We start from the raw sequence: 16,794 nt of genomic DNA, 5'->3' as shown, positions 1-16,794 counted from the left end.
AGGTTATCTAAATGTTGTATCCATTGAATATCCATAAAGCAATGGAATTAAATGGTTTTAATATTATCTAGATTGCAAATACATTTTTAAACTTTGATCCCGCTGCGCTTCTGGATGAATAATCAAAACTATTTTGATTATTCCATGAAAATAAATGGAATTGCTTTCCAGAACGGCAGAACACGAATCCAAAATTCAGCGCTGAGTTGAATGTAAACATTTTTTTAAAAAATAGGCTCATTTTATTATTTTAGGAAGAAGTTATATCAGAATCCAACTTACTCAGTTCACCGAGGAGAAGCCAACAGGACCCGCTGGAAGCTCCCTGAGTCAGGAATGGTTTTTATATCCCCGGCTGGACCACCAGGCTGATGCAAGAAAATAACGTCATATTTGGGCATTAGGTCCCATTACTCCCCAAACCAAATTTGAGGGGTAATTACAGTAATTGCTTTGCTTTGCTCACTGTTTGTGTTGATTACCCTTTTCTCACCAGCATGTGACCGCCGTTGTTTGGTCCCGGATTCTTCTCATTTCAGAGTTTTGAGGCTCAAATTTATTCCTGCAGCTCTGCCAAGGTGAAAACCCAGGCTGAGCTCGGCTTTGCAGCAGCTCCTGAGCTTTGCAAGGCTCGTCCTTGCAGCTCCTTAATCCCAGGATTTGTTTTCCTGGCCTCCAAGAACGCAGCAGAGCCTAACCCAGCATTAGCCGTGAGTGTTCCTGGCTGCCTCCAAACTTGTTGGGACGTGTTTATGGGAATGGCCAGACTGGAGTGGCCGAGTCGGCTCCCAGAGCCACTCCCGGCTGGGCCCGTGGGGCTCTGGCTCCTCATTTGGTGTCCAAGTTCAGGATCCGACTCATCCCAAGTTCCAAACCTCCAGGAGTTCCACCTCAGCGTGAGGGAGAACTTCCTTCCATGGAGCTGCTGCCCAGGGAGGGCAGAATTGGGATTGTCCCTGTCTGGAGTCATCCCAAACTCACGTGGATGTGTCCCTGTGTCACCTGCTCTGGGACATCTCCAAAGTCACTTCCAACCCCAACAATCCTGGGATTCTGGGATATAAAACAGCACCGGGAGTTGATGTGGCTGGTGGAGCCCTGGTTTAGCACAAAACTCCTCCTCTGCCACAAAACTCGTGCCTGGGAAGAGATCGGAAGTGGGAAAGTCCCTTTTGGGAAAAGTGGGATGGTCAGAGGGATGCTGGTATGGGATAAATCACTCCATCCCCAGTTCCTTTCCTGGTGGTTTTGGTCACCAGAAAAATGTCAGAGTGTGGAGGAGTGTGGGAAACTGGAGGTGAGGGGAGAGGCCACCAAAGACAACAATTCCCTGTTTAACACGGGGAAAACCAGGAAAAAAACCCCCAGGATTTATTTAAGGTCACTCAGGACAACTTTGAATCCAGAGGACAAAAAGAGTTTCAGCCCCAGCTGGTGCTGAGGCGAAGCAGAAATTCATGGCATGCTGGAAGCTCAGCCCCTGAGGTGAGAGAAGCCCTGTCCCATTCAAATCCCCAAATATGGCCTGATTTGGGAAGGTGAGTGTTTGGCCAAGTGCATTGAAATGGTATCATTAGGATAACAAACACAGGGGCAGGCTTTTAATCCCGAAGAAGCAGAGGGATCCGAATTCCCGAGGCTGAGTCAGGGGAATCACGTGGGTGGCCCTGACACATTTGTTTGGAAGGGACGCTATGATTCAGTCCTGCTTTAATACCCGCAGCCTGTCATTAACTTCAGAGAGCCACGGCCGCTTTGCATGGGTAAAACATGAGTGGGTGTTTGCAAAACCATCCCCAAGCATTTCCTCACAGCATTCCCCATCCGTGCTTTTGCCCAGGGGAGCCTCTGGGATCGCTCTGCTTGCAGGAGGGAGCAGAGCATGGAGGTCGTGACAAAAATAAACCAAAAAAAAACCCAAACAAACAAACAGGAAGGAGGGAAATGAGCCCAGGAAATGTTGGGGGTGCTCAAAAACAACAGGTTTGGGGTGGCAGGTGCTGGGATTTTGGTGCCAACGTGATCCAGGGCTCCTCAGCTGAGTGTGACACAAAAGTCCAGAGCTGGGAAGGTGGGATGGGCCCCGGAGAGAGGATTTGAAAGGAATCACAGAAATGGGATGGTTTAGGTGGGAAGGGACCTTAAAAATCCCCGCATCCCACACCCTGCCATGGGCAGGGACACCTCCCACCATCCCAGGTTGCTCCAATTCCCATCCAGCCTGGCCTTGGACATTTCCAGGGATGGGGAGTTAATGGATCAGGATCGGGATCAGTAGGAGCTGTCAGGGGCTGCTTTCCCTGGAGCAGCCCAACCCAGCAACCTCTGGCAGCTTTGGAAAAGTTTGGAGACACTGGAATTCCTTTCCAGCTCCTTTCAGCAGTGCCAGCTCTGCCAGGAGGATTCTTCCTCCTCCTCCTCTTCCTCTCTCCATACCAGCATCAGCCGCCTGCAGCTTTTATCCTGGTTTTGGCTCTCTCGGGGTCATTCCCAGCTCCAGGTCCTCATTCCATGCCAGGTTCCAGCCCCAGAAATTGCCCAAAAACTCCTTGGAAGGGAAGAGCTGCTCTGCCCTTTCCTGGCACAAATTCCTTTCCCCAGAGCAGCTCCAGAGGGAGCTTTTGGACCAGCCCGACTTCCTCACTCAGGAGTGAATTTCTTCTCCTGCACGTTTTTATTTATTTACGTGGATAAAATCAGGGGTGAGGAAGTGGCTGTGGAATCCCAGTTGGAAAAGGATTTCAGGCTTCAAAGTGGTGAAGTTACAAATGGTGTTGAGAGCAGGAAATTTAAATAAATATTATTATTTGAGAAATTTGAGATGGGGAAGAATTTGGAGAGAGCTGGGGGGGGGCTCCAACCCTCCCAGATTCCTGAATTAAGCAGAAAAGATGAATTGGAAAAAAGGAGCTACAAAGGAGAAAAAAAACAACAATGGGAATTTGAATGCAGCAGAACTTTAATGGCAGGGAAGGGTTGGGGACAGAGTCACACACAGGGAGAACAAAGGATGATTCCCAAGGCTTTGGGAAGTGATGCAGATCCACAAAGGCTGGAGAAGGCAATTCCTGGGACGCTCCTGGCTTGCAGCTTGCCCAGGAGCTGAGCCCAGCCTGTGGCTGCTGCCGGGGGAGCCAGGGCTGCCTCAGAAATAATAGAAGCCGCAGTTTCCTCCTCCAAACCTCCTGGAGCTGGAGCTGCCCCCTCCGTAGGATCCCCCTCCGCAGGAGCCGCCCCCAAAGGAGCTGCCCCCGCCGCAGGAGCCCCCAAAGCCACCGCCCGAGGAGCCCCCAAAGGATCTCCTGCCCCCAAAGGATCTGCTCCCCCCATAGGAGCCTCCGGAGCCAAAGGATCTGCTCCCTCCGTAGGAGCTCCCCGCCATGGAACCGCCACCACATGATCCCCCCATGGAACCACCTCCAAGGGATCCCCCAATTCCTCCCATGGAACCACCTCCAAGGGATCCCCCAATTCCCCCCATGGAACCACCTCCATAGGATCCACCCATGGAACCACCGCCGTAGGAGCCACCCATGGAACCACCTCCAATGGATCCCCCAATTCCCCCCATGGAGCCGCTGCCCCCTCCGTAGGATCCCCCAATGGAGCCCCCGGACCCAGAAGATCCCATGGCCCCTGATGGGAAGGACGTGCCCACGATGCTCTCCTGAGGAAAGGAGCTGAGGATGGGCCCTGGGAAGGTGATGACCACGGGTGGAGGGTAGACTACAGCCCGGGAGTCCCCGCAGGAGGTGACACAGGGCTGGCTCCAGGCATCCGCGTAGGGCTGGGGACAGGACACCTCGCACGGGGACGAGCAGCCGCTGCTCACCATCGCTCCTGACGACATTCTTGGGATGGACGGCGACCTGCGGCAGCACAGCGATCAGAACTGCAGTGCCCAAAACTCCAGGGAAAAAGAAATCCTGCTCTGGTGCTTTCCATGAGCGGGAAAAAAGGAGGAAGGAGAGGTTGGGAAGATTCCTGACAGCATTTTTTTGTGATAGAGAGACAAGTGCAACACTGGAGTAAAATTAAAATGTTCAGGGAGATCTGGGCCTTTGCACAATCACCACGATGATAAAATCTGTAATTTCCTGATGGAAGGAATTATTGCCCTATAAAAATGAGATCTCTTCTCATTTCCCTCCATCCAGAATAAAAGCCAAGCTCACAGTAGTTAAGTTGTAACCTCTCCATCAAATAATCAGGGTTTAATTGACACTTTCCCTTTGTGGTTGGGAACAGCACAACCTCACATTTGGAGATCTGTGTCCCAGCCACAAAAACTTCCCTTCCCAAGAGACAGAATGGATAAAATGGAACAATTTGGCTTGGAAAATAGTCCCAAATCCATATTCCCAATCATTTCAGAGCTCTGACATGGAATAATTTCCCAGTTCAGCACCCACAGCCACATCCCAGGTAATGGAAATGGAACCAGAGGCAGAGAGAACTCACCGGGCTCACGGAGAAAACCGGACTGAGGAGAAGGTGCTGGAGAAGCTGCAGGAAAATCCCGGGTTTTATACCCTTCCCCACGGCTCCCAGGCCATGCAACACAACTTTGGGACATCACCAGCGACAATTTTTTGCTGTATAAGCTCCTTATAATTGTAATAATTGCTTTGATAAGTGTTAATGATTCGTAAATCAACTCCTCATCAGCCAATACATGCACACGCCCTTCGTCTTGCTTTAATCCTTAAATAATTTTTAGATTATTTTATTACAGCTGCCATTTCCTGACCTGGTTTGACTTGGGAATTGGCTTGGAAGGATGAAGGATCAGAAATTCCCCCAGCAAGGGCAGAAATCGATTTGGCTTTGTCAGGGGAAATATTTTCTATTCTGCAGAAAATTCCCTGGAAATCCAGAATTGGGAAAATCCACAGATTTTGTGTTTGTAAACCCTCGGTTGGGAAGGGTCACTTTTTTATACCTATTTAACCCAAGGAACTCATTAAAAAGGACTTAATTCCTTGGATGCTCATTATCATCCAAGGAAGCCCTGTGTGAGAGCATTTAATTATTGCAATTCTCCTTTTGTCATCCTAATTATCCTAATTTTGTCCCCTTTTGGGACAGCTGCAATATTCCAGGGAGACACGTGTCCAGGAGGCATCATTGGATGAAAAAACCTAAATATTTTTGAGTGCATGAAGCTGATTCCACCTAAAACACAATAAGAGCACCTCAGGACTGGCCAGGATTATTTTTTCAGGGAATTCCTGAATTCCCTGAAAATTCCAACAGAATTCCTGGGTTTAAACCTCCTCTGGTGAAAGGCAGAAATGCATAAATCGGAGGAGAGATCTCCAAGCAAAATTCCCTTTATCAATCACCAGAAACATCCAGGAGGGTTTTAGACATCATGGATATTTTGGGGTGGTTGTCCAAGGCAAACATCTCACATAAACTTTGGTGTCATCGAAGCCTAAACTGGGGGGATTTTGCCTCTAAATCAAAGTCAGCTGGAGAGATTTGAAATTTGAAATTCAAGGTTTGAGATTTGAGATCTAAGACTTGAGATTCGATATTCAAGATTCAAGATTTGAGCTCTGTTATTTGAGATTTGTGAGTTGAGATTTGAGATGTGATATTTGAGATTCAAGATCTAAGATCTGAGAGTTGAGATTTTAGATCTAAGATTTGAGATTTTAGATTTGATTCTCAGATGGAGCTGTGGGAGGGAACCGACTCCAGTTTAGAGCTGGAATTTCATCCTGGTTTTTGTGGAAAGGGTGGAAAGGACTCTCTGGAAGTGTCCAAGGAACACCTGATCATTGTTCTGGGTGACCAGGTGAGGAATCAGTCCCAGGCTGGACTCCATGACCCTGGAGCTCCTTTCCAACCTCAACAATCCCAAAATTCCATGATCATCCTATATTTCCCATTTCTATCACGATAGAGTTTATTTTAGTGTTTACATAACTCCTATCCCCACATTTCTGGTGTTTCCAGACCCGATTGGAAAACAGAGCATGAGGAGCCAATATCGGGGTTAAGATCTTGCAACAGAACCCGAACAAGCCCTGTCAGGCCCCGGTGACATCCCCGGGTTTGACAGCTCTGCCAGTCAGCAATTCCTCCTTGACTCCTCAATTAAGGTGAAACTTTCTTGGTTCCTCCAATTGGGAAATATCAATTTACATGGAAAATCCTGAGTTCTGCTGCTGGTACCCACATTTCAGCAGCTCTGGGATGAGGTAGCACTTCCATCAAGTCCCCAAAATCCAGATTTTGGGATGGAAAGCGCAATATTGTGCACAAAACTTATTTATTCATCAATAAATCCCTCAAGTGGATCTAAACCCATTCCAGCTTCAATTCCAGCGAGGCCCAGGGGACAGCACCAGCTCCGAGGTGACTTCCTGGGGGTCGGAATGTGGAGCAAATGGGATCAAACCCGAGGGGTGCAGCGCTTGGAACGTGACTTGGGATTAATAATGAATTTATCACGTCACTTAGGAGAACAATTAGGACAATTAATGAAACCATCCAGCCCAGCAAAACACGGTTTGGTAACGCGTGGGAAGCTCTTGCACAAAGCGCAGCTCCCATCCCACTAAGGGTCGGGAAAAGTATAAAAGAGCCCTTGGAATTCTGCAGTGCCATCCATCCACAGCTGCTCCTCGTCTCCACTTCTCCAGACCCGGTGAGTTGGATCTTCTTCGTCCTCTGCGTGAATAGGGGAAGATATTTTCTGTCCTTTCTCTCCTTCCCAAAAGATGTTTTCTTCCTCTTTCTTTCTCTTTCTTCCTGCTGAGGGAAGGGACCAGAGCAGGATTTCTTTTTCCACTGGAATTTTGGGCATTGTAGTTAGGATTTATCCCCTGCTTCAGGTTCCTCCCCATCCCAAAAGGTGTCTCCAGGACATGGAGGGCTTGCTCTCCTGCAGAACCTCTGGTGTCCAGCAATCCCATCTGCCCTTTCCAGGCTTTAAAATCCAAAGTCCCACCCATGCCTCCATTTGTAGGCACAGGATCAATGGCACTGGAATCAATTCAAGGTTGTTGGTGACCACCACAACTTTATCCTATGGTCCAACCAACTCCTGAGGATGAGCTGCTTCCAAAGGCCCCTGAGCTTGGCTTTGCTCTCCAGAACTCCCAGCACTTCCAGGGCAGCAGGAAACCCTTTGGGAATCAGCAGAGCTCAGTGCAGAGAAACACAGAAAAGGGACAAACCTGACTCTTCCCAAACTTTCCTTTTCCCGCTCATGGAAAGAACCAGAGCAGGATTTCTTTTCCCTCTGGAATTTTGGGCACTGCAGTTCTGATCGCTGTGCTGCCGCAGGTCGCCGTCCATCCCAAGAATGTGCTCAGCGATGGTGAGCAGCGGCTGCTCGTCCCCGTGCGAGGTGTCCTGTCCCCAGCCCTACGCGGACGCCTGGAGCCAGCCCTGTGTCACCTCCTGCGGGGACTCCCGGGCTGTAGTCTACCCTCCACCCGTGGTCATCACCTTCCCAGGGCCCATCCTCAGCTCCTGCCCCCAGGAGAGCATCGTGGGCACGTCCTTCCCATCAGGGGCCATGGGATCTTCTGGGTCTGGGGGCGCCATCGGGGGCTCCTACGGTGGTGGTTCCATGGGGGGAATTGGGGGATCCATTGGAGGTGGTTCCATGGGTGGATCCTATGGAGGTGGTTCCATGGGGGGAATTGGGGGATCCCTTGGAGGTGGTTCCATGGGTGGATCCTACGGTGGCGGTTCCATGGGGGGCTCCTACGGAGGGAGCAGATCCTTTGGCTCCGGAGGCTCCTATGGAGGGAGCAGATCCTTTGGGGGCAGGAGATCCTTTGGGGGCTCCTCGGGCGGTGGCTTTGGGGGCTCCTGCGGCGGGGGCAGCTCCTTTGGGGGCGGCTCCTGCGGAGGGGGATCCTACGGAGGGGGCAGCTCCAGCTCCAGGAGGTTTGGAGGAGGAAACTGCGGCTTCTATTATTTCTGAGGCAGCCCTGGCTCCCCCGGCAGCAGCCCCTGGCTGGTCTCAGCTTCTGGGCAAGCTGCAAGCCAGGAGCGTCCCAGGAATTGCCTTCTCCAGCCTTTGTGGATCTGCATCACTTCCCAAAGCCTTGGGAATCGTCCTTTGTTCTCCCTGTGTGTGACTCTGCCCTCAACCCTTCCCTGCCATTAAAGTTCTGTTGCATTCAAATTCCCATTGTTGGTTTCTTTTTCTTTTTTCCAACTCATCTTTTTGCCTAATTCAGGAATTTGGGAGGTTTGCAGGCTCCAGGATGAGAACCAGGCCCAATTATCCCACTCAGCACTGGGTTTGAGGGTGGGGACAACAAATATTCCACCACCAATATTTCCCATTAAAACCCTTTTATATCCCTATTTCTGCCTCACATTTTCTTTTCCACCTTTTCTCCTACAAATCATTCGGTTGGAAATCACTTTGCCCAGAGCCAGCTGAAATCCTCCTCCAAACCCTGGAGAAACTTTCAGGCCACTTTAAGAAGAATTTGGAGCCCTGGTTTCACCCTGTGACGCATTCTGGGATTTGCTGAACTGGAATTCTGTGGGATCTTTCCTTCTCTCTCCAGAGCTTCACCAGAATTGCAAGCAAATTATCTAATTGTTTTCCAATTGAGCTTGTTCCTTCAGCCCCATTAAGGTTTTACTCGGAGCTGATGAATTTATTGGGTGCCATCATTAAATTAATCGCAGATTAAAATTCCTAAACCTCTTTAGGTGCAAGAGGAATTTAAGCAACTTGAGTCGTGTGTCATCTAATTTCTTGTTTACCTCCAGAGCTGTCAATTCAATTTTTTAAACACATTTTCAGCTTAAACAGAGAGTGAAAAATTTGATTTTCCAAGCGGGAATCTCCCATACGGACAATTTATTTTTCTTGATATTTCCTATATTTCAAGTCATCTTTCTTGATTTAATATTAAGCATTCTGTAGTGCAATAAAAAGTATTAAAAACATCTTTTAAACTTTTTTTGGGGGGGATTCCTGCTCTCCCTCCTGTGTTCTCCATGGGAGTAAAGCTGGGTTTAAGTCATCTTTAGAGCTGGGGCTCACCCAGGGCTCTGTCTGTGTTCCCATCCCGACAGAAAACAACAGCACCAGGCGGGATCCGAGCTCTTGTGTCACTCCTCCCTTGGGAAATCCTCTCTTGCACAGCCTGGTGACATTTTGCTGTCATATAAAAGCAGCTCTTTGATGATGCCACAGTCGGGAGAAATTTCTCCACGTCTCGCAGCGTTTGGCACTGCCAGCTCAGCAATCAAGGAGAGGTTCCTTGGTGGGTTTCATTTGGTTCCCATCCCCATCCTCACATTTTTATCTTGGTTCTTTGATACTCCTGAAAATGTTTTCAGCTTTCCTGAACCTCAGAATTCTGCAGGGAATTATGATGATTCCTAAAAATTGGTTTTAAATATGGTGGCAGAATGGACAGGGCCAGGCTCTGCTCCCAGGGAACACAAACAGGACAAGAAGGAACAGCCTTGAGCTGTGCCAGGGGAGGCTCAGGGTGGAAAATTTGGGAAAATTCCTCCTGGAAAAGGGTGGCCAGGGAGATTTGGAGTGGCCAACCCTGGAGGTGTCCAAGGAAGAACTGGACATTATTGTGAAAAACTGCCATTATTAATGGCACTGGTCCGGTGGGTGGTGGACATTGACCAAAGATGGGACTCGATGAGCTTGGAGATTATTTCCAGCCTCAAGGACTGGATTTTATGATTCCAGGAATGAACAGACTCCTTCAGGAGGGAGGAGCTGAGCTAAACCAGGGTGTAAAATAAAAACCTTTTGACTTTTCAGCTGTCAGCTGGCCACATCCCACCCCTCACATGTTCTTCAAAGTCATCACCTCCAGAGACCCCCGTGCCCCCCCAGAGAACAACTGAACCCTTTTGTGCGTAAATTTTGGCTGCTCATCCAACCCTCCATTTCACAACCCAAATTAATTAAACAATTACCTCCCAATTACCATAAAACCCCATAATTGCTGCTCACAGAGCCAGCTTGAGGAAACCTAGAGAGGTAGAGGATGGGACTGAAACGTCCCTGCAGAGAAAGGAAATCCCAACAAAATGATGATGATGCAAGAGGATTTTAATAGGATACACTACGAATGACACCAAACAGACACTCCTTCCTTCAGCCCACTGCCCGAGAAGAATCCACCTTCCACCCATTGTTCTTCTCCTGTCAGGGCTGCACTGACAAGCTCCATGCCAGGCCTTTCAAGCTGTTCTGTTTTTCTTCTCTGGGCACAATGGAAAGAAGGAGCTGGTGCTGAAGGGTGATTAACAGAGGCTGTTGTTAATTAAAGACAAAAGGGAAATGCAGGGAAGAGGTGTGGGCCCAGTTCCCAGAGGTCCTAAGCCAGGGTGGCTCCTGTTGATGCTTCTTTGCCATCTCCAATAGCCGGTCCCAGCTGCAGGTCTGGATCGTGGGGTTCCGTCTCAGCCTCAGTTTCCCAGGCGGGATCCACGGCTGCTGCTGCTGTAGAACTTCTTGAGGTAGCAGCCCCCGGAGGAGGAGCCCCCACATCCAGAAGAGCCGAACTTCCCTGAAGAGCTCCCACATCCATAGGAGCCCCCAGATCCGTAGGAGCCCCCAGAGCTATAGGAGCCCCCAGATCCATAGGAACCCCCAGATCCATAGGAGCCCCCAGATCCATAGGAGCCCCCAGATCCATAGGAGCCCCCAATTCTGGACAGGCCACCAGAGTAGCCTCCCATTCCTGAGCCGTAGGAGGAACCACCGGAGGGCTGGGGCATGGATGATGCCACGATGCTTTCCTGGGGGCAGGAGCTCAGGATGGGGCCAGGGAAGGTGATCCACACGGGTGGGGCATAGACCAGAGCCGTGGAGTCCCCACAGGAGGCCACGCAGGGGCCGAGGCCTCTGCTGTAGGCACAGGGCTCGGGACAGGCCACCTCGCAGCCGGGCAGGCACCGGGAGCTGATGCAGTTCATGGTTCTCAGGGATGGAGGAGGAGCTGGGAGAAAGAAGATGGGGTCAGGGAATGCCATGGACAGCAAACGAGGTTTGTCCTTCTTGCTCATGGAAGAAGGATCCCCGAGGTTGGAAAAGAGCTCCAAGAGCATCGAGTCCAAGCTGTTCCCAACCCCTACCTGGTCACCCAGGCCAGTGTCCAGAAATTCCTTGGACACCTCCAGGAGTGGCCACTCCAAATGTCCCTGAGCCCCTTCCAAGGCCTTTTCTCTTTTCCAGGGGGGATTTCCCCAAATTTCCCACCCTGAGCCTCCCCTAGTACATCTCGAGGCTGTTCCCTCTTGTCCTGTTCCATTCCAGATGCCATCCTGGCATCTGGAATCAGATGCCAAATCCCCCCTGGAGAAGCCCAAAATTCCCCCTGGATCTCCCTTTTCTCCAGGTTGAGCTGTCCCAACTCCCTCAGGATTTTTCAGATCCTTCTCCAGCCCTCCAATGACCTTCCTGAGTTGGGGGACCCAGAACTGGCCATGGGATTGAGGTGCGGCATCACCTCCTCCCTCAAATCCTCCTGTCCTGGGGCACCATTTCTCCGTCCCCTGTAGAAGACACCTAGGATTTGGCTTTTTCAGTAAATTTAAGCTTTAAATTTGTGCCTCAAGCTTTGAAAAGCCACAAGAAAAATTCAAATAACTCCTAAAATTCTATCTTTAAATATCAGATCGATTTCTTCCAATGACTGCAGTGAGACTCCAGCAAAAAGCAGGATTTCACTGCTGCATATCCCAGCTAAAATCCTCCAAAATCAAGGAACAAGTCCTTCTTCAAAACTATCACTACAGAGAATGAGAGAGAGCAAAGATCAGCTTGAATCCAACTCACCTGGAATAGCAGGAGAAGTCAGGAGAAGTCAGGAGATGGTTTGAGGAGACTCCTGAGAGGTCCCTGCTTTTATACCTCTTTGGAGGCAGCTCCTGGGGTATGAAACATCCCATAAAATCTCTCAGCCTTACCAAATTCTGATTTTTTTCCTCTGTGTGACTCCTCTAATGCCTGTAATTATTTTCATAGTTCCCAATTATTAAATCAACCCTCGACATATACAATCTGACTCTCATATCATAAATTTGGCTTTTTCATTGTGTGGGAATTTTACAGCCCCAGTTCCTGTGCAATATCCCGGGGATGACTGCATTTACAATGGAACCTGACCCCTGCCTGTTATTTTTCATTAATGATTTAAGTGAGGCCTGGGCAAGATCAACCCTGCAAGTTTGCACCAAGGAACAGCTTGGGTTGATGATGAGATAATTTTGAAGGTCAAACCCATTTTGAGGGAATAGTTTCAGGAGGAATTTCCTCATGGAAAGGGCTTTGGAAGGGGCTGACCAGGGGGGTTTGGAGTTCCCATCCCTGGAGGTGTCCGAGAAACAAGTGGACATTGGTCTGGGTGACCAGGTGGTGATGGGTCAAATGTTGGACTTGATGACCATGGAGGGCTTTTCCAACTAAGATTCCAAGTTTGGGATCCACCTTGGAGCACAAAGGCTTGGTGACCTTGGGCTGTGCCCTTGCAGTGGCACCGGTGACATCCTGGTGACAACGCTGATCTCAGCATCCCCAAAATGAGTTTTGATTAAAATTACTCAGAGGTTTCAGGGCTTAGAGGACCTTGCGTGTCACTTCAATGCCTTTGAAAGGAGTTTTGCTGTCTCATCCCCTCGATCTGGGGGTGCACGAAGGGTTGCAAAGAGCCCTGACCCCCATCCGAGGTCGGATGATTCCATTTGGGAGGGATTTCACCCAAATCTGAGGATTACACCCCAATTGTGTGAGTGACATGAGGGGAGCCACCTTCCTGCTAGTCACTGAAGGAAAATAAACACAGAGATCAGCTCCTGTTTCTTTTGGAACAAGAATGATGCCAAAAGGATTTTCCTCCACGAAGTATGAGACAAAAGGAGACTTTTGGGTGTTGAGTTTGTGTCACTCAAATCAGGGCTGGAAATGATCAGCAATTATGAGATGAAATGAAAACAATGGCAAGGCTTAAGAGGATCTTTTTCTTTGTAAGTGATAAGAATTTAGTAAATCATGGGTGACATCACGTCCTCCTCATTGTCTGAAAATGGAATAAAAGGGGAGAGACCTGAGACATCTCCCATCCTCGCAGCCTCACTGACTTATTCCCTCCAAGACAACGAGGTAAGTCTGACTGCATTGCACTCCTCAATACTTCGAATTTTCTCCTTTTCTATCTTGCAAAATTCCAGAAGTTTTAGAAAAGCTGAGGGAGAGAAGAGTAGACTTGGAAAAGTTGGGGGAAAGGGAAGAACAGAGCAAGGAAGATTTTCCTTGGGGACTTTCTGAGGGCAAATCTTCCTGTAGATCTACTTGAAAAGGGAATGAATGGGACGATTTTGCTTGGGGAGTTTCTGAAGGGAAATCTTCCAGTAGATCTACCTGAAAAGGGAATGAATGGGACAATTTTGCTTGGGGAGTTTCTGAAGGGAAATCTTCCTGTAGATCTACTTGAAAAGGGACTTATTCTGGGCAAGGAATTGTTTAAGGATCAACAGTTCAGCCTCAGAGAAAAGGGGAAGATTTTTTTTATTTTGAGAGAGATTCGGAAGAGAAAGAGATGTGGTGGTAGGAAAGGAAGAACTGAGAAGCCTCAAACAGGTCAAGAAGGAAGGAAATAGCAGGGAAAATGGGAATCTGTGAGAGAGGATTGAACTGGGAGCAGCTGGAGATGGACAAAGAACAACTGGTTCATACTGGGAACCCAAGGCCTGGCTGTGCTGCTTCCTTGACCTCCCATTTCCTCTCCCAGCTTGATCCCAAATCCCAAGAGATGATGTCCAACGTCAACTCCGAGTGCCAGCCTGGCTGCGAGGTGGCCTGCACCCAGCCCTGTGCCTACAGCAGGAGCCTGGAGCCCTGCATCGCCTCCTGTGGGGACTCCAAAGCCGTGGTGTTCCCTCCTCCCGTGGTCCTCACCTTCCCGGGCCCCACCATGAGCACCTGCTCCCAGGAGAGCATAGTAGGAGCGTCCCAACCCATGGTTATGGGTGCTCCCATCGCCAGCATCTCCGATGAGCCCTATGGGGTGGGCAGCTCCTTTGGGCCTGGGGGCATGGCTGGGGCAGGACCCTCCTTTGGATCCGGGGGCTCCTTTGGCTACGGGGGCTCCTCAGGGATGGGGGGTCCCTTGGGATATGGGGGCTCCTTTGGTTATGGAATGCAGAGCTCGCGTGGGTCCTGTGGCTACGGGGGCGTGCTGGGGGCCAGGGGTTCCTTTGGGTCTGGGGGTGCCTGTGGCTACGGAGGCTCCCTGGGAATGGGGGGCTCCTCGTACAGCCGGAGGTTCCGCAGCACCCGCGGCGGATCCTGTGTGGGGAGCTGGGGCTCATCCTAAGGCCCAACAACCCAGAGGATGAAAACCCAGGCTCCAGATCCACTTCCAGGCCTGGAATTCCGAGGCTGATCCCTGAAAACCAGGCCCACACATCTTCCTGCTGTGCCTCATCTTCAATCAAACCCCACTCCGTGGGACGATGCCTCTCCTGGAACTCTTTAATTAATCTTGTTCCTGTGTCCTTTCTGGTGGGGTGGGAATGCTTCAGAATTCCATGTGGGGCTTTCTGTAAAGGCCACAGCTTCACCTTGTGGGGATGGCCTGGCTGCCCTGGCACCACCCATGAATTGCTCTGTTTTGTTCTATTCCATTTATTTCACCCTAATAAAAATCTTTCCGAATTGCATTGGCAGCTTCCTGGTTTTCCTTTCCGCAGAACCCCAGGATCATTTAGCCTGGAAAAGATCTCCAAGGTCATCAACTCCAACCTTTGATCCTCACAAAATGAGGTCACCCCTAAACATCCCAATCCCCCATTACCCTGGCTCCAAGGGTAAACTGGTTTTAACTGGGAGCTACACCAGTCTCCATCCCTGGAGGTTTTTCCAACCTATTGGAAATTATTCTGTGTTATTTTTTGGATAATGTGGAATAGATCAGAAAGGAAAATAGTTCATTGAGGAATTTCAGACTAATTATATTTGAATTAAAGCAGAATTAATTCCCCTCTGATGAGAGTTAATTGCTGCACAAGGATTCCCTTCTTTCAGGCCAGTTTGTAACTGAAACTGTGGTGAAATAAAAGGCAGAACCCGGGGCTGTGATGCAACAGGGCTTTAATACAAACAAAAAGTGGGATGAGGCAGTGCAGAGACAAAGAACGGAATCTCCATGTCAGCATTCCCGTGTCAGCATTCCCATTTTCAGCATTCCCATTTCAGCATTCCCATGTCAGCATTCCCATTTCAGCATTCCCATTTCAGCATTCCCATTTCAGCCTGGACTCCAGTCCAGCAGTCATTCCAGGACATTCTTTTTCCAGCCGGACATTTTCACAACTACTTTCACAGGTTTGACTCTTTGGGTTCAGGGAGTACAAAACACAACAGGAGAGAGGGACAAAGGGAGGGAACATCGGGATCCTAAGCCTTGGATAAAGCACAAACAAGATCCAAACAACCCCAGCTCCAACCGGACCAGCTGGAGCAGAGACTGCTTGGAATTCCTAGCTCTCAACTACTACCCTGCATCCTATTTTTCCTTGGGACATTCCTCAGCTTTAAAGGGTTAAAAAGGCCCATAGTTCCCATAGTTCCCGTAGTTCCCGTAGTTCCCATAGCGATACCTGTAGTACCCTCTGGAATAATAGGGGTAATAATTCCTATTGTAGCCTGAGAAATAGGAGGAGCCGCGGTAGAGGCTCCCCAGCCGTGACATCCCACCCCCGCAGGAGGAGCCCCCTCCCATTTCCCCTCCACAGGAGGAGCCCCCTCCCATTCCCCCTCCCATTCCCCCTCCGCAGGTGGAGCCCATTCCTCCCCCTCCAGATCCCATTCCTCCCCCTCCAGAGCCCATCCCTCCTCCAGATCCCATCCCACCGCCTCCAGATCCCATCCCTCCTCCAGATCCCATCCCACCTCCTCCAGACCCCATCCCACCTCCTCCAGACCCCATGCCACCCCCTCCAGACCCCATTCCCCCGCCGATTTCAGGGATGGACGACCCAACGATGCTCTCGGTGGGGCAGGAGCTGATGATGGGCCCCGGGAATGTCACGACCACGGGCGGGGCGTAGACGATGGCTCGGGAGTCTCCGCATGCGGCCACGCAGGGCTCGCTGCAGGCGTCGACGTAGGGCTGGGCGCATGTCACCTCGCAGGGCGAAGCACAGCGGGCGCTGAGCAGTTGGCCATAGGAGGACATCGTTCCAGATCCAACCTGGAAGGATGAGAAGGTCCCAACCCAATGAAGGCACGGCCTGGGAAGGATGGATTGGAAGGATTTGGATTGGAAGAAAAATTCCTCAGTTCTGGAGTTATTTGTGTGTTTAATTATTTAAGTGCTGCCTTTTAGAGGTAAAAAATGTCTCCAGACTTCTCGATGAGAGAGGGAATCCAGGGCAAGAAAATGCGTTTTGTCCCTAAATTCTGAGATATCTGGCAGAAAATGGGAGGTGTATGGGGGAAGATTCCCTTCAGAATTTGCTGGATTCCAAAGGGAGCTGAGAATGCGGATTTGCCAGATGTTGGTTGGATGGACAGGTGCAGATGTGTGGGATTAAATCATCTGAATAAATGAGTTTGTGGTTAAACAAATGAAAATGATAATTAAAAAAAAAACAAAACATCATTTCTAAGGCACAATCCGCTTTTCCATAAATTGCACCAATCAAGGGACAGGAATTGTGGGGAAATGTTTCTGATTCTGTTCCCACTCCTCTCTAGTCCTCCATGGAATCACGGAATGGACCTTGAAGATCCAGTTCCGACCCCTGGCATGGGCAGGGGCACTTTCCATG

At 49.8% G+C, this 16,794-nt stretch overlaps 1 protein-coding gene across 1 annotated transcript; it reads right to left on the bottom strand.

The window, feature by feature from the left end:
- Positions 1 to 15,563: 15,563 nt before the first annotated feature.
- LOC128948818 (feather keratin B-4-like) lies at positions 15,564 to 16,199 on the bottom strand. Its single transcript, XM_054293593.1, has 2 exons — positions 15,875 to 16,199; positions 15,564 to 15,748 (listed from the first exon to the last, which is right to left on the bottom strand). The coding sequence occupies exons 1-2, from the start codon at positions 16,197 to 16,199 to the stop codon at positions 15,564 to 15,566; spliced, it is 510 nt and encodes a 169-aa protein (XP_054149568.1).
- Positions 16,200 to 16,794: the final 595 nt, after the last annotated feature.

The sequence above is a fragment of the Melozone crissalis genome, unplaced genomic scaffold, assembly GCF_028551555.1.
Source record: "Melozone crissalis strain CALT ecotype California unplaced genomic scaffold, PUWL_Pcris_2 ptg000161l_1, whole genome shotgun sequence".
In the NCBI taxonomy this organism is placed as follows: Eukaryota; Metazoa; Chordata; class Aves; order Passeriformes; family Passerellidae; genus Melozone; species Melozone crissalis.
The sequence above is the reverse complement of the archived record's forward strand: the minus strand, read 5'-3'. Positions and strand labels throughout refer to the sequence as shown.

What these genes read in the sequence shown, in the direction of transcription:
- LOC128948818 (XM_054293593.1), bottom strand. Translation starts at nt 16,199, where the DNA reads ATGTCCTCCTATGGCCAACTGCTCAGCGCCCGCTGTGCTTCGCCCTGC. An exon ending in AGGGATGGGATCTGGAGGCG is followed by an intron (nt 15,749 to 15,874) that starts GTGGGATGGGAT and finishes CCTCCTGTGGAG; the next exon opens with GGGAAATGGGAGGGGGCTCC.